This window comes from Colossoma macropomum, unplaced genomic scaffold (assembly GCF_904425465.1).
Source record: "Colossoma macropomum unplaced genomic scaffold, Colossoma_macropomum, whole genome shotgun sequence".
Taxonomy (NCBI): Eukaryota; Metazoa; Chordata; class Actinopteri; order Characiformes; family Serrasalmidae; genus Colossoma; species Colossoma macropomum.
Window position 1 is genome coordinate 37140747 of NW_023494792.1, and position 24119 is coordinate 37164865.

General features: G+C 38.8%; 1 protein-coding gene across 1 annotated transcript; it reads left to right on the forward strand.

Moving 5' to 3' along the window:
- Positions 1 to 324: 324 nt before the first annotated feature.
- On the forward strand, positions 325 to 16759 carry LOC118812235 (bestrophin-3-like). Its single transcript, XM_036577057.1, has 9 exons — positions 325 to 714; positions 1521 to 1615; positions 4092 to 4325; positions 8428 to 8582; positions 9120 to 9197; positions 11050 to 11202; positions 11674 to 11754; positions 13388 to 13539; positions 15817 to 16759. Exons 1-9 carry the CDS (start codon positions 563 to 565, stop codon positions 16589 to 16591), a joined length of 1875 nt encoding a protein of 624 aa, XP_036432950.1. The 5' UTR covers positions 325 to 562; the 3' UTR covers positions 16592 to 16759.
- Positions 16760 to 24119: the final 7360 nt, after the last annotated feature.

Below are 24119 nucleotides of genomic sequence, written 5' to 3' on the forward strand. Positions count from 1 at the left end.
TTGAACAGCAGCGCACCCTGGCGGACACTGTTATTACTGCGGCGTGTAGGTTAAAACAGTGGAAAGCATTAAGTGGACTGCACCATCACGTTGCACGCAACCTAGGCATAACTTTACATTGCACAGCACTTCTGTGTGTCTAAAACAAGGCCCACTGGTATGTTCTCACTGCTCACACTAAATTATATAAATTAAATGAAGCTAAATCAAATTAAGAGACCGACGATATGAATAGACAGGTCAGCCATTTCTGAAGCTGCAAGCCAATAAGCTGTTGGAAATGTATCTGGCAGCGGGCAGCGTGCTTTATGTAGTTGGCCTATGAATGTGAGGGAGCACAGAGATAAATTTAGTCGCGGTCCCTGTTTCGAATAGCCTCACTCTCCACTCCGCTTACGTGAGGATATGGTAGCACGGCGTGTCAGAAGCTGCTGCATTTTGTCCTAACTAACATCTAACCTGACGAAAATGCTGGCTCGTTTAGACACACGTTGAGCGGCGGAGGGGCAGAAAAGTCTTAACAGTTGAGTCTACTCACTCCTCAGTGCCACCGAGGGGAAAGATGACCGTCACGTACTCAAGTAAAGTGGCCAACGCCACGTTCTTCGGTTTCCACAGGTTGCTAGTACGCTGGAGGGGGAGCATTTACAAGCTGTTGTACCGCGAGTTTCTAGTCTTTGCGCTTCTGTATTCCATCCTCAGTATCGTGTACAGGTAATTCAGACTCTTTTTTAAACCATAGGAAGAGATATGAATAGTGTTGCGTTAAACGTCCAGTTTCCCTGGATTTCATGGTTTTCATTGTTTATTCGCTGAAATAGTTTATTTTGGAGATTAATTTACTAGCATTACATTTCACTGATTTCATTTTCTACATTTCAACTATACTAGCGTTCAAACGTTTAGAGTCACTTTTTATTTTAATCGTTGCTGTAATTTATTTAATAATAAGTCATTGTTGCCAGTGTAGATTAAAATAAACTAGACGCCAAACTGTATTTAACGATGTTTTATTTAATATTTCACGTTTTTTTTCCAGAACACCGTGAAGTTAAATGGTATCAAATGATAAATAATGTAATTATCTGTTAACAGCAATTTCTTTAAGTCATCACTCTCGAGATTTGATCACAACTTTTTATATACGTTAGACATTTTGAATATTTTATTATAACTTCAGTCTCAGTGTTTTACAGCTTTCTCGGTCATTTTAGAATCATTACACCTCTCTTTATCATTCTGGATAAATCTAGCCTAACATTTATTTTTTTCCTAGAAATTAGTTGAACCTAATGTAGTTGTAGAGAAGTGACATCATATTATAAATATTTATGTATTGACAGATATGTACATGAAAAATATTGTATATCAGCCCACATTTCCCATATCCTTGCATCCCTAGTAATGTCATTTAAAAATGAAGTAAATAAAAATAATTAAACTGAAAAAAGTGTAGTCCTGGAATGAGCACTAAAGTTCTCTGGATGTAACACACAATAATATTTATCTGGTGTCTTCAGGTGGGTGCTTACGGATCCTCAGAAGCGTCTCTTTGAAAAACTGTCCATTTATTGTGACCGATATGCAGAACAGATCCCCGTCACTTTTGTACTTGGTAAGTGGCTACTGGCCAACCTCTCCTACTACAGGACATCTCTGATCTCTGCTTTCTAGTGAGTTTTAGAAAGTCAGATGGGATGTAGGTCATCTATGAATTTGTGTGGTTTTCTATAATCATTAGACAAAGGTAACAGATTGCATTACCTTTATATAGAAGTGGGCAGCATGGCAACATGTTATTGTTGTTGTAATAAATTTGATCATACTCCACTTTTCTGAGTGCGTTCTGGTTATTGTTAGTAATGATAAACTACTGAACATTTGCAGGTATCAGATTTAGGCTAATTATAGAGGGCCTGTAAACAACAACATCCAGTGTATAGTCACTACAGAAACTGCATAAGAAACAAGTAGCTGCTCATTATTACACCTGTATTTTACTTTATTTCTTTCTTTTAATCAAATGCATTTCTCCTCCTTAAACAGTTAATTTATGCAAATGTTGAATGAAAAAAAAAACTTGATCCAACTTGATTCACAAACCTCAAATTTCTTTAAGTATGATGTAAGATTTTTGCTGTATCATTCAGCTTTCCAATCTTATGTTAAAGTAATTTGAGTGGACATGCAAGGCTAGCAAGAGCATTATTGACAGACACCAAGAATGTCAGTACGGTTGGGCTGGTAACTGTTTCCTTTGTGTAAAAAGATGGCAGCATGCTGATTGCTTTGTCTGTGAAATAATGAGCAGACTAATTTACCCAGTGGACATAGTGTGCACAGAGTATAGCCTGTCCATTTTAGCATGTCCGTTATGCTAAAATATGCAAACTACATTTTTACTATACCCTACAATAGTTCTGCACAACCAATATACAAATACTAATGTTATGTGAAACTGCATTCATCGTATTGAAAAACCTTTAAAGCTTTAAAGAAATGGTTCACCAAAAAATCAAATTTACACAGTTTTACCTACCCTAAATAGAATCAGTCAATTCTACCATTCTGGGATTCTACCATTACTTACTAGTTACAGTAGCCTCGTAACTACAGTGCAAATATAAGGAAGCATACATCAGACACCAAACATGTCTTGGCAGATTGATTACATTTTGGGTAAGGGAAAAAGTTGCATATTTGAAAACTGGAAAAATACTGTTTTTGTTTGTTTGTTTGTTTGTTTGTTTGTTTGTTTGAGGGACGTATTGCTTGTACTCACAAAATATACACATTTACTATTGGGAACACCGTGCGCTCAAAAAATGATTTATGGCCATCATAAACACTAAGCAAATATTTGACATAAAATGTATTTAAAAAACAGAAAAATATACTTTACTTATTTATATTCATTAGAAGGAACCCAATTTGGATAAATCCAAAACTATGTAAGACCTATTAGATTTTTCCACTAAATCTTATTAGGTGGCAGTGCGCATGTGCAATAGTAACAGGAAACACATCATCAACCAGGAAATTGCTTTAGCTGGCATGGTGGACATGAAATGGCTCTTTTTATTTTTACAATCTCCTGCCATTCTTTGTTATACAGTGCAACTGCAATGAAACCATGATGCGCATTAACTTAATTTGTGTTTTTAATGTTTTTGACCATATATTAATGTTTCATTTTGCTTATTTTGAGAGATACTCTAGACAACACCAGCGAACTAGCTAGCTAGCATCCTTGCTAGGTCTGCTGTCATGTTAACGGGTAAAAACGTAGATTAAATAAACAATGGGAGTTATTTATTGTGAAGCATAGTATATAAAGATGTATTCCATTAATATTCAAATCAACAGTTCATGGTTTTTGTAACTGTAGGTGACCTTGACATTTTAGCATGGCATAAAGTGTCTGATAGTGTTTGCTAGCTAACTTGCATGATGATTAGCATGAGAGTTGCACCTCAATAGGCATGTTGTGTGCACATAAACATTTGCTTTAAGTAGTAGTTGCGAGTGAATAGAAATTCTAAACCAGGGAATTTGATCACAGCTGAAATATATAAAATTATGTTTATTCCTTTCACATTAGACTTTAAAGTTTACATGTGTCTTGTAATGTGCCTTAGCAAATACTGTTTAATACAGTATAATACCATTTTTTTACAGTGGAGTTATGTATTTAAATTGAATTGAAAATTGACATGTAATTAAAATACATAAGTTTTAACTTTTGGGCTTAAATATTTTTTGAGTGTATAGGTGAATCTTGGTCAGTTTTGATCCACAGGACCACTGCATGTTTTTATCTCTCAACCTATGGTGGTCCATTTTCTACTGATGGAGAGAAAAGAGGGGGCTGACAAACTGTGCAGCAATGCATAGGCTAAAGTCAGTAGTAGTAATATTGTGTGCACTGCTTTTTTATTGCACTTATATGGTAGAAGTACCTGATAAAATGACCACTGAATTTAGGCACAACGTATGTAGGTCACTGTGGGTTCTGTACTGGCTGATAAAACCCACTGATCCACTGACACTGTATACCTACAACATCAGTTACCTAAAATTTGCCACTACAGGGTTCTATGTAACACTGGTGGTGAACCGCTGGTGGAACCAGTTCCAGAACCTGCCATGGCCAGACCGACTCATGTTCCTCATCTCCAGCTGTGTTCAGGGCCGAGACGAGCAGGGGCGGCTGCTGCGTCGCACACTAATGCGCTACGTCAACCTCACCTCACTGCTTATCTTCCGCTCAGTTAGCACGGCTGTCTGCAAGCGTTTTCCTACCATTGACCATGTGGTGGAAGCAGGTAAACATAAAACACACCTGTTGGTATTTTTCTTTTCTCTCCAGGATTGGGAATCCCTTGTTTGTTGGTGCTTTATCATACAGAGGCATAAACCTGCTGAAAAAAAACAGCTGGTGACCAGCAATGATGGTCTATGCTGATTTTTCTAGCAGGGAAAGGGTCAGCAGCATGAAATCCAAGAGGTTTTCTGAAAGGGTGAAAGGAATTAGCAGTGATATAGTGGTCACAATAGTAGTGATATTAAAACTGCTACTATTGTAAGTACAGTTAGCAGTGACATATTGTATAGTGCAAGTAGTACAAGGACATTTTGGTTATTTTATTATTTTTTTCATATATGGAGATCACATTTCACTGACATAAATAGCTGTTTGAGCACCTTCATATAGACTTGTTGCAAATAGCAGACTTTAAAGATATGCATAAAACATAGATCTATAGTGGATATTATTTTAATTGATTGAATGGAGGATTTTTCTTTAACCATAATGTCACCTTTACATGTGAAAAGCAGATACGTTGAAATAATATCCCTAAAAATTCCCCTCAAATAAAGACAGCAAGGTAAAGTAATTTTCAAGTTCGGAGCTAAATAGAATGAGTCTGTAGGCAGTGAATTTCACTGCTAAAAGAAAGGGAATGGCTTGTATTTAAAACCTTTACTTTGTTAGATGGGTTGATTCCACTGCAGTGGGTCCAAGTCTTGTGATAATGTTCCCTGGAAATTGAAGCTTGTGTGTATAAGGTTGCCATTAATAATTCTGTAAACACGCATTATAAGTGGATAAGAAAACATAATCATTAGCATTTGCTGACATTATAGAACAACATTTAAAGGAAGACACATATCAAGAAACACAAGCATATGTCTGTGTGTCTGCCCTGTGATGGACTGGTGGCCTGTCCAGGGTGTTTCCTGCCTTCTGCTCAGTGAGTGCTGGGATAGGCTCCAGCAGCCCCCGCAACCCAGGAGGATAAGTGGCTTAGATAATGTGTGTATGTGTGTGTGTGTGTGTGTGTGTGTGTGTGTACTTACAACAAACATTTCTTCTAATGTTTTAAGTTGTTGTGTACACCAAGCTGCAGTAACCTCATCTGTAGACGACTTTATTAGAAAGCATTGTGTGCAGTGCCTTTTTAATACAGTGGGGTTTATATAGCCATTACTCCTGACACACCCATCAAGAGAAAACTTACCTCAAAGCCCGTTACCTCGAAAAAACATGTTGTTCAACTTGGAAACCATAACAAAATGGTGCAGAACATTTTAAGATTAAACGTTCCCCAGATGAGATCCGATTTTACTTTACTCATATAAAAAGCACATTAACACATTGGTCTTTTCTGTTTTAATTATCTTTACTTTTTTCTAGTTTCCGTTTGAGCAAATGTTGATTTCCTAAACAAAAATAAGTTAACATATACTCTACAGCAGGGAAATCTTGTTTGCAAAGGACCAGCGTGGCTGAAGGCTTTCATTCCAAACAAGCAGGCACATCTGATGACACTTGTTAAATGCTGTAATTCAAAACCCGTCACCCCATCAGCCCTTTGTGAATAAGATTGGGCACCCCTGCTCTACAGGGAACAAATTTAAGTATTTGCAAATATTAGTATGCAACATCTGTGTAGTTCAACATATTGGAAAAAAATTACATTAAAAAAACATACAATATATTTTTTTAATTAATTAATCAATATTCATTTTCCAATATGTTAAATTAGCAAATAAAAGGTAATTTGTGCATTAAACCAAAGTGCAAACTTTGAGTCGGAGTTTCCTAACTGGAAAATTGAATGAGTGTGAAAATATGTAGGTTTGCAACAGAAAAGGGAGGAAAAACCAGGTAGCAGTGGTTAGTTTGTGTGAAAACAATGTGAAATGCAATCATCTGCTCTTTCTTTTGTTTTACCAAGTTTGTTGGAACTAGTGAAATCAGTGGAATTCTGTGAGATGATGGGAGGGCTGAAAAAGGCATCGCATGCTTTGGGTCACCAGTTAAATGTCAAACGTGATGGCTTCAGGTTGAAAAGGAGTATGGAAGTATTTTTACAGGAGGATAAAGAATTAAGAAAGTATACCAATATCAGATGAATGAGTGGTATTGGTATGAAATGCCGTTATTCAATATCAAGTCAGACGTTGAATCTTTCTATCAGGCTTGAAAATTGATCAGTTGTTACTGGATGATGGAGGAATTTAACAAATAAATATATGAGGTACTTGGTTCATGAACACAGAACTTATAAACACCAAAATGGTGTGGATCATTTATTAGATAATTTTCCAAAACATTTTGTGAATCATGATAGTTAGATATAAGGCCAGTCGGACTCGGTGCTTCCTCTGGCTATCTGGTGGCAGGCAGTGTCTTAAATCTCCATATGGTTAACTGCGGTATAATAAGTTATGACTTACTTTCTTTCCTTCCTTCTCCAGCTTGCAGTTTTTTTTACCTAGTAGGGTATATTGGCAGAAACTGCTCATCATCAGTGGAGAACATCTGTTATGGATTAATGAGCCATGTGGTTCTGTTGAAAGGGAGGCTTTAGCACCCTGGAAAGTGCCTGGTGGCCTTGGGCATCTATGTTGTGCTATGTAGTGCCCAACCGGTGCCACACCTGGAAGTCTTAGAGCAGTGTCTGAGGTAACTATCTAGATGACAAAGGGCTTGTAAAAATCAGGGTTCCTGAGAATGGCGTGTGTGGCTGGGGGCTGCACAGAAGATGACAGGGAAGTGGTCCATGACTTCAACAAGTTCTTCACGCTGAGTTCTTCTGCCTCATTGGATCAAGGTCCTGGCAGGTGCTTCTCTCACATCTGAAAGAGCTGAAGGCAAGAACTGTGGTTCTATCCATTTTTTCAGTAAGTATAACTTGTTCCAGGTGACAATTAAATGGCCGCACCTCTTACGTGGCTCAGTTCAATGAAGTCCTTGAAGCCTCACAGCCCTAGAAGAGTTTAGAAGGGGAGAAGCTGGTCAAAGCCTGCCCTTGAGAACATAAAACAGAAAAATGTCCCAGTCATGCTCATCCTAATCTGATATTACAGCCCATAGCATTCTTTTCAGGTCTTTTCTTGTAGTCAGAATCAAGTGCCACCTTGGAAGAGAAAAGTAAGTTAGTTGAGCCTCTCCTGTAAGACATGGGGTCAATATATGGAACCATTTTGCTATATCCCACATTTCCCTTGCTGCAAGAGCTTCAACATGTAGAGATATGCTTATCTGGCATCATCAGGAGTAAGTTTGCATGCTGTCCTCCATAGGTCTAGAAGGGGTTAGGAGGGGGCTGTCCATTGGCCAGCAGATAATTTGTTACATGTTTAAGGTAGCAGGCCTGATTGATTTTCTTTGGTGAGCACTGCTCTCCATGATGCTGCAGTAGATGCTCTGTCGACCTCAGTGATAGGTGTAGAGAGAAAAATTGCTTGAACATTGCAGTTCCTCAAGCTCCAAAAGTTTACATTTGTTGATTATGATTATGATTAGTTGTGATGAAACACTCTTGCCATCCGCTGGACAGCACCCTAAAGAGTGACTGGTTGTTCTGCATTGTTGAATCTCTATCTCTGTTGGTGAATCATCTAAAGGTATACCTATTTTGGTGGCTCAGCAGCAAGAAGGAACTGAAAAATGAAGTGATAAAGCAGGGTGTAAATACCTTGCAGCAGTACTCAGAACCAAACCTCCAAAGCAAGTTTGATGGCTCTAGCTTGAAAGACAGCTTGATAGGAAAATAGGAACGGCTTGAAAAAAAATGCCAGTGTATGTCTATGGGGAGAAACAGAAAGATAGATGTATGAAAAAGAGGGATGTGTGTGAGCTATCTTTTTAAGCACAAGCAATATGAGTGGGTTTATTATGAATGTTTGGTAGCTGTAGCTTTTAAACTGTACAAAAAAGTATATAGACAAGAAAGTAATAATAAGACAGAGAAATGAAAGCACAATCTGTTGGTACAGTCAGTGTTGCCTCGTACAGCAAAGACAGCTTTGGAGCAAAAAATAAAACTGCATGCCCACCTTTGCTGTCGCCGCTGATTGATTGGTATCAGAGAGCATGCAGATTTTTGCCAAATCACTATTTTAAACATTTGTCAGGTTTCATGACACCAGAGGAGAGGAAGATCTTTGAGAACCTCAAGTCACCACATCTCAAATATTGGGTCCCAGTTGTGTGGTTCACTAATCTGGCCTCCAAAGCAAGGAAAGAGGGCCGGATCCAAGACAGTGTGGATCTTCAGACCATCCTCAGTGTAAGATTTGTCCTGTCTTTTTCTAATGCCTCTCAGGTCATTCATAAAACTGCACGAAAGCCTCAGTAATCAAAAACTATATATATGATGTATTTGCAGTGGTTGTGATTAAATCGGATCAAACTATAGTTTAGCTTTCCCCTGCACCATAACAGCCTGTGCTGCTAAAATATTGGACACTTTCCCAGAATGTGCCCAGCCAGTAGAGTCACATTCAAGCCATAACCTTGTGCAAGGTTAAAATGCTGGCTCACATATCTATTGACGAACTTCAGCAGTCCATCTGCCGAGACACCGCTAGGAATGTCTTAGCGAGCCAATCCAGAGAACAAGTACAAAATATAATCAGGTTACTGAGATATAGAGTGTTTGGTGGTTTGAGACTTAGGGAATTTGTTGACCTTTTACAGGGAGCTAAAGTCAGAAGATGACTAATAAAGTGCCTCCAGGGGGAAATTCATTACAGACTTGTCAGTGTTTTAAGATTACACTAGATGAAGAACAGCTGCAAGCACTTGATTGTGTTTATGTGTTCAGGAGATGAACAGATTCAGGACCTGGTGCTCTACTTTGTTTGGATACGATTGGGTTGGGATTCCCCTAGTCTACACACAGGTGAGGGGTTTTCCCTTACACTTCCCCATACAGTGCAAAACCAATAATCTCCAGTCCCAGAGTTTTCCACCTGTTACATACTCATAATGCATACCCTTTAAATCTGAGACATCCGAAGACACCCTGTCACTCTGTTCCTGCACAGAAATGAGCTTTCAACTCTCAGTGAACCCACAGCCAGATCAAGGCATATCAACATCATTATTTAGCTTAGTGGCCACATGAGACATTGTCTTTTCTTGAGGTAATTATTACCTTTTTCATCAAGGAGTCCTGTACACATTATAACATATTGTGTTAATGGCATAGTAGTAGTAATTACAAACCCACCTCCCAAAAAAGTTGGGATAATATATGAAATGCTAATAAAAACAGAAAGCAGTGATCAGTAAATTTTGTTTGACTTGTGTTGAATAGAAAACAATACAAAAACAATATTTTTTGTTTTACCTTATAAGCTTCATCGTTTTTTGTAAATATATGCTCGTTCCAAAATTGATGGCTGCAACACATTCCAAAAAAGGCAGGACAGAAGCTTATTTACAACAGTGTGTACATCATGTTTCCTTTTAACAATGCCTAATAATCATTTGGGGATTGAAGACACAAACAAATCCAGTTTTGAAAGTGAAGTTTTTGCCATTCTTCTGGCATACAAGTCTTCAGCTCTGCATTTGTGCAAGGCCTTTGTTGTAGTATTTTGAATATCAGAGGGAGACAGTTCTGGACTGCATTCAAGCCAGTCTAGGTCATGGGCTGTGGTTTTTGGGCTTGACCTTTATGCAGACCTAGACCTTTCTCTAGATTCTCTAGATTTCTCCTGAATCTTTTGATGTTATTATGCACAGAATGTTTTCACAGGTTGTGATTTTTGGTACTAGAAAACCTGGCAGAAACATAAGCACTATACGGGAACAGTGGGCCTGTACTTTTGGGGCCAATCGCATGTGTGCTTTTTGTACAGCATTTCTTCAAACAATTTTTGGAAATGAATGGAGGAACGTTGAGAATCAAATCTAACTGCCACAAATGATGTCACAAAGGACTCCTCTCTCACTGACCCATATAACATACAGGCAACAGCAACCACTTGCAATAACAGACTAAAGCAGTGGCCTAGCAACATCTTAGCAACCACCTTGGATACCATAGCAACAGCTTTGCCAAGCCAACTTAAAAATTGTTCAAGAAATCTGAACTTTCCCCTTTTTGTTTTCTTTGGCATTTGTCAGATGAAGTTATAGATCTTTTGAATGGTGACCAAGAACAATAACGAGATAATGAACAATCACAGTAACTACGGCCATCAAATTTAATGCTAATCCCTGTTAAAACATTTTTATAGTTTGACCCTTCAAACCATCTATAGCAGTGGAGGATGAAGCCTAACCGCTCACGCTGCATGTTGCAATGATTAAATATGCAGTTATAGCCTCCTCGTTCATATACAGCTTTTAAATTGCAGAGGAGTTGGAACCATTATCAGTAATTGGTTGAAACATTGATGCTGGATGTCTGTGATGAACACTGGAAACTGCACTCACTCTATGAAAATGTCATGTTCATGTGAACCCTGCATTCACTCAATGAAAATAAAGTTATTGAAATATTGACAATGATAAACACGTTCTGATGACACTTATTTTGTCCTACAACACAACGCACTGCTTTTTAAATGAAATAAGGTTAATTTTCAGCAAATCCCTTCGGGACAAATGCAGTTAATTGCAACTGACCACAGGAAATAATGTGATTAAATGCAGTTCATTGTTTTACTCATTTGACAGCCCTAATAGTAATGACAAGTAGTTGGTTTAATTATGTAATGAGAAACTGTCTCTCCCACCAACAGGTTGTAACCTTGGCGGTGTACACATTCTTCTCAACCTGTATCATAGGTCGACAATTTCTTGACCCTGCACAAGGCTATCAGGGTCATGACCTTGACCTCTATGTGCCAGTCTTCACTCTGCTCCAGTTCTTCTTCTATTCCGGGTGGCTGAAGGTCAGACAAAAACATCACACTCTCACATTTTCCTTTCTCATTTTGTCTGAGCTGTTCTGGCTCGGTTAGTGCATGGCATTTAATATTTAAATAGAAATGAGGAAGTAAGATGTGTCGTGGTGAAAAATAAATGTACTGCTGACTTAGTAAGTTACTCAAAACAAACTTTAATTAATTTTGTTTGCCATGAAGGGGCATAATACTCATAAAAACATACCTGCAAACCAAATTGGATCACACATTTCCTCCACATCCTGGCAAGCCCCAGTGAAATTACCACAAATGAGGAGCTAGCAACCAGGCATCATTATCATCAAGGCTGTCATAGAGAGAGACAGAAGCACAACTCAAAGACTCGCGGATGAATAATAAGCGCCACAAGTGAACACACTTCTAAAAATACCATACATGTGCCCTTTTCTTCTTTGTCATGCACATATCTTCAGTTCAATTAAGTGTCTGTTCCTACAGGTGGCTGAGCAGCTCATAAACCCATTTGGAGAAGATGATGATGACTTTGAGCCCAATTGGTGCATTGATAGAAACTTGCAGGTAAGTCTTGTTGAATGGACACATGGATGGATAGCAATGCACAAAAGTACCTAATGTTAATGTGTTATAAACAGTTGATACAGCGCTGTATTTGCCCCTCACCTGATTTCTTCTATGTTTGCCACATTCAAATGTTTCAGATAATTCAACTAATTTTAATAAAAGATAAAGACAACACGAGTAAACAAAAATGCAGCTTTTAAATGATCACTCCATTTATTGAAGATAAAGATTTCTTCAAAACCTATATTGCCCATGTGAAAAAGCAGTTGCCCCTTAAACCTAATTACTGGTTGCGCCACCTTTGGTAGTAACAAGTGCAATCAAATGTTTGCAATAACTTGTGATGGGTCTTCTACATCGCTGTGGAGGAATTTCAGCCCACTTATCTTTGCAGAATTGTTTTACTTCAGCTGCATTGGGGAGTTTTCGAGCATGAACTGTCCGTTTAAGTTCTTGCCACGGCAATGGGATTCAAGTCAAGACTTTGATTCAGCCAGTCCAAAACCTTTTGCTTGTGTGCTTCAGATCATTGTCCTGCTGTGTAATCCAACTGCACTTGAGTTTTAGGTCAGAAACTGACATTGTCTCTCAGTATTTTCTGATAGACATTAGAATTCATGGTTCCATCAATTATGACTCATCAGTCCACAGAATATTATCCCTTGGGGGTCAATCTAGATGTTTTTTGGCAAATGTAAGATGAGACTTTGTGTTCTTTTTGGTCAGCAACTCTCCCATGGATGCCATTTTTGCAAAGTGTCTTTCAAGTGCAAGTGAGGCCTGCAGTTCTTTAGATGTTCATTTAGGTTCTTTTGTGACCTCCCAAATCAGTCGTCAGTGTGCTCTTGGTGAAGTTTTGATAGGCCGGCCACACCTAGGAAGGTTCATCACTTCCAGGTTTTCTCCATTTGTGGATAATCGCTCTCACTGTGGTTCTCTGGATTCCCAGAGCCTTAGCAATGGCTTTGTAACCTTTTCCAAACTAGTAGATTTCAATGACATCTGTATTTGAATCTTTTTAGAATGTGCCAACATGTGCTGCTTTTTAAGAACTTCACATTACCAGACAGGTTCTATTCAAGTGATATTATTAATAGGTCTGGCAGTAATCATGCCTGGGTGTGGCTAGTGAAATTGAAGCCAATAGTCAACTGAATTTGGTTGATTTCTTAGCTAAAGGGGCGATTACTTTTTCATACTGGGCCAGGTAAGGCTGCACAGCATTTTTCCTTCAATAAAGACAGCATTTTATATTTACTTGGGTTAACTTTGTGTAATATTAAAAGTAGTGAGGTGATCTGAAACATTCAAATGTGACAAATATACAAAAAGAGAAGAAATTAGGTAGGGGACAAATACTTTTTCACAGCACTGTATGTATGGAACATATTCGGTTGCAAGAGTGATCTTGGGGTTCCTCAACCAGCTAGGCTGATGTTTTGATGGTTGGAGCTAAATCTTTCAGGAAGGTAGATCACCAGCGGCAGGGTGGGTGGCCACTGATTAAAGAGTAATATAAAGAAAATACATTACATATCTAGAGTCTTGAGTCACCTAGGGTTTTTAGCGTAATAATTTATGTCTGATCTCATTTAGAAAAGGATAACTAAGTGTGGCTGCTTTACTGCAGGTGTCTCTGATGGCAGTGGATGAGATGCATATGAATATTCCTCGCATGACTAAAGACATCTATTGGAACGACCCTGATGTGCGGCCACCGTACACACGCGCTGCTGCTGATTACTGCATCCCATCCTTCCTGGGCTCTACTACTGACATGGGGTGAGCAGGAGTCTCACAGAAACCCAAAGAAAACAGCCCTAAACCAGTGCTTCTCATACCAGTCCTCAATCGAGGCCCACCACATGGCCCATGGTTTCTAATGGAACTTACCTCTAAGTACACCTCTACCAGTATTCAGTGCCCTCAGTCAGTTGGTTCAAACGTGTTGGAGTTTGGATAGAGTAAAAATCTGCAACGTATGGTAGGCATTGTCATTGCTGAACACATTAAGGTCCATATGAATGGGGTGGCTCCACAAAAATGGAATTTTAGGTCGCTTAAAAGTGAGCTTTTGGGTAATTTTTTTTAAAAGCTCATTTTGAATACATTTTACTGTATTGGACATACATTAGGATTAGGACAAGGCTGATGACTGTGTTGTTTCTGTGTGGTCAGTTATATCTGTGTCGATTACATGTTTACTTAATTTAGCTTTATTTTATTACTACACTGTACAGTTCTATGCAAACAGTGAGGCACCCATGGCCAAATTACATATTTTGTTTATTTTTGAAGTGAATAGAAGTAAACACAACCTCTGCATAAAAATTATCTATTTGATTAACTTAAAGAATAGGAAATAAATGTAACTGTGGCATGTGCAAAAGTTTGGACAGGCGCTTAAAGTCACTTAGAGTCACAAGACTCTTTAGCATGTTCAATATATACCCACAGATTTCCAATAATGGTGAAATCAGGGGACTGTGAGGGAATGTCCAAAAGCTTTACATTATGTTTTAATCAAGTAGTTGATGATTTTTGAAGTATGACTGACTGTGTGACTATGTGTTTGTGTCACATGTGCAGTGTTTCCTGTGCCACTGGCTGCCACACCTCCTCAAAGCATTGTAGATCCATCCCTGTGCTTAAGAGATAGCAAGGTGTTCTTTTCATCAAACACTCCTTTTTTCTGCAAACATGCCTTTAATGATTGTGGCTAGAGAGTTCTATTTTTATTACCAGCTCACACTTTCTGCTGTCTGAAATAGCATTGAGCCTATCTAGATGTTGTTTTGCATACTCCAGATGTTGACAAGTATGGTCCAGATGGTCACAAGTAAAGGTTCCTTCTGATGACTCTTCCATGAAGATCATGTTTGTGCAAGCAGTGCTGCACAGTAGAATGGTACACAACCATTCCTATGTCAGCTAAATCTGATTGCAGGTTCTTTAATGTCATATGGGTGTTTTGCTTTCTCATTGGAGGAAAAAAAAAACTAAAAAGAGGTCTTCTTCATATCTCTGAAGCTTGGTCTGTCCGTCTAATGTCGATGAGATATTCTTGGATGTTTCTCCTGAGTGAAGTACATCAGTAGTCTCAAGTGTCTCCTCACAAGTTTTAGTGGAGGAGTTTTAGGAGAATCAAGTCTTCTGAGCCATTTGAGTGTCATTTGAGCAATAAAATTTTCATCTGGGTTTGCCATTCTGGCCAGCATATAATCAGTTCTAGCTAACAGTTTTCTTGGTTTTCCACATCTTGCCTTGACTTCTACGGTTCCCCTTAACTGTCATTTCTTAATGCTGTTTTGGACAGTGGAAAGTGTGAGCTGGAAGCACTTTGATATCTTTGTATAGCCTTCTCCTGCTTTGTAGGTATCAGTTAGCTTCCTTTTTCAGATCCTCTGTTGAGTATTAGCACAAGGTTTAAAGGGTCAGAGTACTTGTTACGCTTTGGAATCACTGGCAGTACTTAATGATGATTCTTGACCTGCCCAACCAGTCCTAATGCGTCAGGTTAGGCCTAACAAGTTCTGAGACTTTACAACTGGAAGGGTGTCCAAACTTTGGCACATGCCACAATTACTATTTCATTTGTTTTGTTTTTAAGTTAATCAAATATAAAGTAAGCACGCATTAACATCTGCACAAAAACGTTATTTACTGCGGAGGTTGTATTTACTTCTTTTTACTTTTCTAATCAGCAAAATATGTAATTTGGCCCATGACTATGTAATTTGGCATACAACTTAAAGTCCATACATATTAAGCCCTCTTAGTTTTTTCATCGATTGTTTTCTTAATACTTTTAAACACAACTATTGTGTTGTTGCATTTGCAACACACTGTCACTTGTGTTGATGCTCCATATTTTAATTAATACACACATTCATTCATTCAGAAATTTAATGAACTGGGCATGCCTCATGGGCTGCCTCTTTTTACATAGTAGAACAGAGGAGTGTTTGGTACAGAAGCTTCACATACTGAGAAAAGCAGATAATTAACACACATATAGTTTGTCTACCTTGTAACTGGATTTCTAATGGTTTCTTCTAGGCTTTCTGAAATACTGCAGGGTGAGGAAATTGATATTCAGGATCCCTGGCGCCGGGGGTCAGTTCTGGGCCGTATGCGTCGCTTGCTGAGCGTCCAGGAGCCACCTGATTTGCGTATCCGCCCATCTTTCAAGCGCCACAGCAGTGATATCGCCAGCTTCTTCCCCTTTGCTCCTGAACACCGTGTCCACCCTGGACCAGAGGAGAGCATGGCAGGCCACCACAGGCCATATTTCCATCCTCATCAACACCATGTGCTGGACACCCTCAGCACCCTCAGGGAGGTGAACAGCACCCCTTCTTCTCCCGACACCCCAGCGCGCAGTCTTTCTCACAAAAGTGTACCTACGTTAGAGGTTAATGAAGGTGAATCCCATCTTGGTAACCGTGACAACAGTGTTGCTCAGGAATCTTCAGTGGTGAATGCTTCGTCAGAACTGGATCAGACCCTGAAGACTGAGGCTTGTCTAGAGGAGCTTTCTGGTGAGGAGCTGAGCCGAGCAGACAACTCTGTAGAAAGAGAGCCCAAGAAGTTTTGCAGCAGATCGCTAGCTGAAAGAATGAAAAAGAGGCAGCTGTCATTTCAGCTGTCACGACAGAACTCCAGGAGCTCCATGGGGAGCCTGCCCAGCCCCAAAGCTTTATTGAAAAAGAAAGCACCAATCACAGCCCCACAATCGCCAGCCAGAAGCCCCCAGCAGGATAAGCCACAAACCACTGACGCTGAAGAAGCAAGCAGCCAGGAGAAGGAACAGAACACAAGCCGTGACAGCTGAAAACAGTTCAAAACCAGAGTGTCTCAGGTTTAAATCCCAAGGTGTAACTGGATGCCCTCTTGGGCAAAGCATTTAACCCTCCATTGCCCCAGGTGGTGCTGTGCTGCTCCCAGACTGAGTATATTTAGTTATTCAGTTATGATGTTCTACAGCTATTTTACAAAATGTTCTTTCCCATTCACACAGTTTTAGAATGTTCTCGCCTATTCATGCTGTTCCGCAATGTTCTCCTTTATTCTACTCTTATAGAATGTTTCCTCCATTCACAAAGTTCTACAGTATTCTCTCCTAGGAAGCTCTCTTTTATCCACACTCTCATAGAATGTTCTTTCCTATTCATGCTGTTCTAGAATGTTTTCCTTTATCCACATTATTCTAGAATGTTCTCTACCATTTGTGCTGTTCTAGAATGGTATCCTTCTTACACACTCTTATATAATGTTCTCCCCCCATTTAAACTGTTTGAGAACATTTATCATCCATTCACACTGAATGGATGTGCCCCCTCTTTCACACTGGTTCATTTGGATTAGAGTTTCTTGTTGAACTGTACGAAGTCAGCTGCATTCCTTAGAATATTGGTGTTTGCTGGGGAATATTAGGTCAGTTGCCTTTAGGGGGTTTTAACTGAAAAGCTGGTTCGTTATTATGATCCCTGGTACATTGGATCAACATTGTGAACAGACTCCTGTGACTAAAACACTGGTAATAATTTTGTCCAGGATTGTTTGGCACTGGTTGAAATTTTTTTGAAAGGCAGTTTCTTGAGCAATTTGCAAGTTGTGTACTCTAAATGATGTGTGTTTATCAGCTGTTTATTTATGTGTTGTGATAACTAAAAATCACAATCTGCCTGAGGATTTAGGACAATAGCAGGACTTGAAGGACATTTGAAGAAAGCTGTCTTTGCCGATAAGTATGCTCATCTTCAGCATACATTTCAAACATTCTCCTCTGCATCAAGTTTTGAACAAAGTGCCTCCGTTTTGACTTGATTTGCCAAATGTTTATATTTGGTATTTCAGTTTCCTTTTTAATATATTCCAGAGAAATTAGTGGATAAGGTTAATATTATTTAAAACAGTATCAAAGAATTCTCTTCCTATATCACTAACATGCTGCAACTGCTATTTTTTATACTTACTTAACCATTTTATGAGTATATCCTAAGTATTTTCCAATATATAATATGTAACATATACTAACATATTTATTGACTTAAAAAGGCTGGCATAAATTTAAATCAGCCATTTTTTTACCTGTTGATGGCTTTAACATCATAAAGCTCAAATGTGGGAAACAATGTTTGAGACACTGGCAACAAGTGAAGATTCATTTGCACTGAAGTGAGTTTGAACTTTGCTTCCCAGTTTCTTGGAAAGCTGGGGCCATAAGCTATGTTTCATGTTTTAAGCTTTACATAAGAGAATGCAGTGCTTAAAATGGTGAGTGTTAGAGTTAATGCTTAGAGTGTTTATAAAGTTTATTGCTAAACGAGAGAGTGTTGCTGTATGTAGTGTTCGCATGTGTGTTTTGGAGAGGTTATTTGTTTATATTTATGAATAGTAGTGAGGGTATGCACTCTGTGTTAAGTATGTGAACGTCTGTAATATCAAAACAGTGTGTGAGAGTACACTCCTATCATGCTCATTCTACCAAGAACACAGTATTTGACTCTCCATGTATTTGTTATGATGAAAGAAGTTTTTTCTTCAGAAATGGTGATTAAATTACTACTATCAGTCATAAGATGGAGCAACAGTAATACACTAATCTATGTTCGACATTCTGTTTCCAGGTTGCTTATTTTTTAAAACATTCAGTCATTTTTTTAAGATGTAGGCAGTGTGCAGGGCATTTAAAGTTCTCTAAAGCAGGGGTTTACAATCTTGTTCTTGAGGACACCATTCTAAAATTGGTGGTGGAGCTATTGCTATGCTGAATGTCAAAGACATTGTAAGTAAGACTATAGAATTAATATTGGTATTATTAAGTCATGGAAATGACCTAACTATGTCATTCCCACTACTTACTAAGTTGTGGTCATGAATTATTTTTATTAAGGAGGGATGTCACCAGCAGGGCTCCATAGCCAGTGTTGACGGGGCTTTCATTATTTTCCAGAAAAAAATTACCTCAAAAAGAGAGAGAGAAGGTAGGTGAGCTTGCTTTCATTGATTATCCCCACATTGATGTACTGCATGTGAGCTGAAGCTGTTTAAATATAGCCTGCCTAACAAAAGTGCACACGTACCTTGAAAAGAACAGTCAAGCGTTAATCTTACTCAATATAAGAGAAAATTAAAACTGATCTCAGGTGGCAAATACCAAGTTTGTGAAGAGAGATTAAAAATGAAACAAAGCCTGTAATGGCAGATTTGAACCACTAGATGTCAAAAAGGAGCCACATTTACTATGAACGAACTGCTTCAAATTTGGAATATTTGTACAAGAACAAGCACTGCAGATTTCCATACACCAATCATTTTTCCTTTTTCAATTTTTTTTAACATCCACTCATTCACTTGGACCATCTCACACACACACACACAGTCACACCTGTAAACCTTGCATTGTGCAAAGTATTATATTAAAGTGTCGAGTCCAGCAGCAGTTAAAGGATGTGTTGTGGCAAAAAAAAGGAATAAGTGAGGTAACAGTCAGATAAGTGGGGTAATAAGGCAGGCAAATGAGGTGCTAGAAGAAACGCTGGTCTGAGACGGTAGTTACAGAAGATGGAATGTTGAGTGTTGATATATATCATATACGCTATATACCAAAATATTTAAGCAGTGCAGTTGGAATATTTGTGTAATATTTTAACTATTGAAGAGAGTGATGGCTTGTGGAAAGAAGCTTCTCTGTAGCCTGGATGTCCTGATCTTCATTTGGCTGAAGCGCCAGTCTGGAGGAAGGTGCTGGAACAGGTGATGGTGTGACGAAATAATTATTGAGAAACTTAGACTCAGATTTGTTTTCATTGGTGGTGATAGGAACCAGGGGATGTGATGCAAATATAGCCATTTTATTTTGCATTCAGTGAGTGAATTTATGTTTTAATGGTTTTGAAAAATCAATGAAATTCCCCTTTAAATATTACAAATTTATTAATAATAATAATAATAATAATAATACATTTCTATTTCTGTGCAAAATATAAATAAAAACTGAATGCAACTAAAAAGGGAAAGTCCATAAACGAACTTTAAGTTGGCTTGAAAAAAACAGCTAATTACGTTAAAACGTAAAAATGGTGGAAGACAGTTTAAGTTTTCTGAAGTATTATTTGAACGTTTATAGGCGGTTGTTATGGTGTTCCAGGTTGTTGCTAAAATGTTGCTAGGTGGTGGCTATGCTATTAAATACACTAGTACCTTAAATCCACTGCTTTCTTAAAATCACTGCTACCTTAAATGAACTGATACCTTAAATCTATTGCTACTTTAAATCCAATGGTATCTTAAATTCACATAAACCCTAAATTCACAGCTGTCTCAAATCTTCTGCTACCTTAAATCTAGTGCGACCTTAAATCTACTGCCACCGTAAATTTACCTTAAATTAATTGCTACCTTAAATCCACTGCTCTCTTCAATCCAATGCCTCCTTAAATCCACTGCTACCTTAAATCCAATGCCAGCGTAAGTCCACTGCTGTCTTAAACTCAATGCATCTTTAAATCCACTTAAACCTCAAATTCACTGCTACCCTAAATCTATTGCCACTTTAAATCCACTGTTACCTTAAATCCAATGCCACCGTAAATCTCTAGCTACTTTACATTAATTGCTACTTTAAATCCAGTGCGCCCTTAAATCCAATGCCTTCTTAAATCCACTTAAACCTAAAATCCTCTGCCACCTTAAATCTCCAACTACCTTAAATTAAATGCCTCCTTAATACCACTTAAACCTTAAGTCCACTGCTTCCTTAAATCTCGTGCAAATAAACCCATTTCTACGTTAAATTCGTTGTCACTTTAAATTCAATGATACATTACCTTCATTGCTACCTTAAATCGACTGCCACCTTAAATATCCTGCTTTCTTAAATCTACTACTACCTTAAATACACTGCCACTTTTAATCCACTGGTACCTTAAATCTTCAGATACCTTAATTTAAGGTATCTGAAGGCAATAAATTTAATGTAGTAAATAACCATTAATAACTTTACTAACTTTTAATAACTCCACGATTTTAACATTTTAACCTAATTAGCAACTTAGTTCACAAACTTTCCCTTTCTAGTTACTACTGTTATTACTACTGTATGATTGTCTGCGTGAGAAGATGTGCATTGTGGCATCACTTGTGGCAGTTAGTTTGAATGTTAGTATACAAAATTTGTGCATAGAATAATAATATGAAGAAGATTACGAAGAAATGTATGTTGGCTTTTTAAAGCTAACTTAATAATAGTAAGAAGATAACAAAGAACAGTAAGCTGGCTTTTCCAAGCCAATTTAATTATGTGCAAATCATTAAAACCCTATATTTAATTGAAAATATACCAAAGACAACATATCAAATACTGAACCTGAGAAATTATGTTTATTGAAAAATAAATGCCCATTTTGAATTTCATGCCTGTCAATGATGTAATATGCACCCTTGTATGCAGTGCAGAATGTAGACATCCATGGGTGATGAGACCAGTTCACTAATTGTACAGATTTGACACATCAACAACAAATTGAATTGAGTGAACTTTTACACAAGTGGTCCAATGTGTTTGCTCAGACTAAAGGGGATTTTGGCTGTACAGATATGACTCAACATTGGAGACATATGGGTGAGATGCTGCCCATTTGAAAAAAATTCACCGCTTACCTCCTAAGATATACCAAAAATTGAGAACAGTGCTTGCAGGTATGCTAGAAAAAGGCGTAATCTCTGAGAGTTCTAGTCCTTGGGCCGCTCCAGTTTTAATGGTTAAGAAAAAGGACGAAAGTTGGAGGTTTTGTGTGGACTATCAAAGTTCTGTGACACGTAAGGATCCATTTCCCCTTCCTAGAATCAAGGAGACACTGACAACATTAACACTGGATGAATGGTTTAGTATACTATATCTGGCTAGTGGTTACTGGCAGGAAGGTGTGTATCCAGATGATTGGCCAAAGACTGCATTTCCCACGCCCCTTGGGCTATTTAAGTTCTGACGGATGCCCGGTGTCTGTAATACTCCCACCACCTTCCAGAGATTAATGCAACATTGCCTGAGGGGCCAAGTGACTGAATTTTTTGTTGATATATCTGGATGACATTATTATCTATTCTTCTGATTTTACCATGCATCTACAGCATCTGAAGCAAGTCTTTGAGAGCCTCGATCAGCCTGGGACAGGTAAATTTCTTGGGGCATGTGGCAAATGGGTGTGGTGTACATCCAGACCCAGATAAAGTTGCAGCTGTACAAGATTGGCCTGTCCCTGCCACTGTGAAAGAGGTGAGAGCCTTCCTGGGCCTTGGTGGCTATTATAGATGCTTCATTTCTGGGTTTGCTGAAGTAGCATGGCCTTTGAATGCCAGACTGGTAGGAATACCTTTAGATTGGAAAAATTTTCATCACCGAATCAGTTGGACCCCAGCTTGTCAGAGTGCCTTTGAACAATTGAAGTTATGTCTTACCCAAGCTCCTGTTATGACATATGCTGATATTTCAGCGCCTTTCATCTTATACACTGATGCCAGTAACCAAGGGTTGGGGGCAATCTTGTCTCAAGTAAAAGATGGTCATGAACTTGTCATTGGTCATTGCTTATGCCAGCTGAAGTCTCCGTCCTACTGAGAAGAATGATTCCAGTTACAGCTCCTTCAAGTTGGAACTGTTAGTGCAACTCTAAGTGGGACATCACTGAGAAGTTCAGAGATTATCTGACAAGAGTAAGTTTACTGTCATCACTGAAAACAATCCTGTGGCCTATTTGCAGACAGCCAAGCTAGGAGCGACCGAACAGAAGTGGGTAGCTCAACTGGCTAACCTTGATTTTATTTTTAAATATTATGCTGGGTGTGAAAATGGAAATGCTGATGCTTTGCCTACAGTTCCACATGCTAAGGTCTCTCAGAGTGCAGCAGTTTGAGCCAGAGGTCCAGCATCTGGAACAGGAAGAATTCATGGAAGCTATAGACTGGCGAAAGGCTCAGCAACAGGATGGTGATGTTTATCCTGTAAAGAGGTATGTGGAGCAGCTGAAAGGAAGATGATGTCTGCGCCAGAGGCCCATATTACAGAGTAAATAGGGTATATTGTATAAAGTGATTATTAAAGACACTGCTCTGGGGATCCCAAGTGGCGCAACCGTCTAAGCGAGATCGCGAGTTCGATCCCTGGTGATGCTACAGCCATCCGTGGCCGGGAGTCCAAGAGAGCACAATTGGCATCGCTCTCTGGGTAAAATTGGGTAAAATAAAAAAAAAAGACCCTGCTCTGGCTGAGATGTCACTTCTATTGGCCCCAAATGGAGGATGAGAGGAGAGAGTTCCAGTCCAGGGGTGTGTCCTCTTGTCTACAGAAAAAAGGGCAACTTTTACAGTATCTTTCCCACTAGAAGTAATCACATTGAATTTCTTACATTTAAGCAGACCCACTGATACTTATCAGAATATTTTGGTGGCAGTAGATATGTTTACTCATTATGCCTGGGCTGTCCCAAATAAGGATCAAAAAGCTAGGACTACTGTTTGGGCATTATGGTCCCCAGGTGATCCAAAAAATGGCTGCCTATTGAGGTTTCATTCTGATTGAGGTCCTAATTTTGAATCTGATTTGTTTCAACAACTATGTGAGGTCTATGGGGTGACTAGAAGTAGAACAACTCCTTACCACACGGAAGGTAATGGTAGAGTGTACAAACCAGACTTTGCTTTATATTTTGCGCACCTTTGAAGAGGAGAAACAGGATAGATGGCCAGAGTTCCTTCTTAAATAAATGCAGGCATAAAATAATACTGTACACAATGCTACAGGGTTTTATCCATTGTAACTTAAGTTTAGGCGATATGTGTGGACCCCAGTAGATGTAAACTTGGGAGTAATGGAGGGATAGCCTAGGTTAAGTTTGAGTGGGTGGGTGCAGGACCATCATTGTAAAATGACATGGGCTTATTCTGTGGCCAGGCAAAAAATGGATGAAGCAGCAGGGCAATCTAAACAAAGTTATGATCGAATGCTAAAGCTACACCCCTACTTCCTGGACAGTTTGGATAAGAGATCGGAATCGACAGGGGCAAGGAAAGTTGTGTCAATGGTGGAGCCCTGCCCCTTGTGTAGCAGTAGGGCTATTGGGGGAAACTGTATTAGTTTACAAAGGGAGGCTTAAATAGGGTGGAGCTGAAAGAGTATTGCACAGAACTGCTTTGAAACTATGTATGAGTAAGGCCATTTGTCCCCAACAAGGGGAGGCAGGTGAATAGTCTGGCAGAGGCTGAAAGAGGTCTCCTACCTTATAGTATTTGGGTGGCTTCTACCACAGAACCTGAAGAGAGAGAATAAGAATATAGTTTATCATTCTATGTGTGCTAAT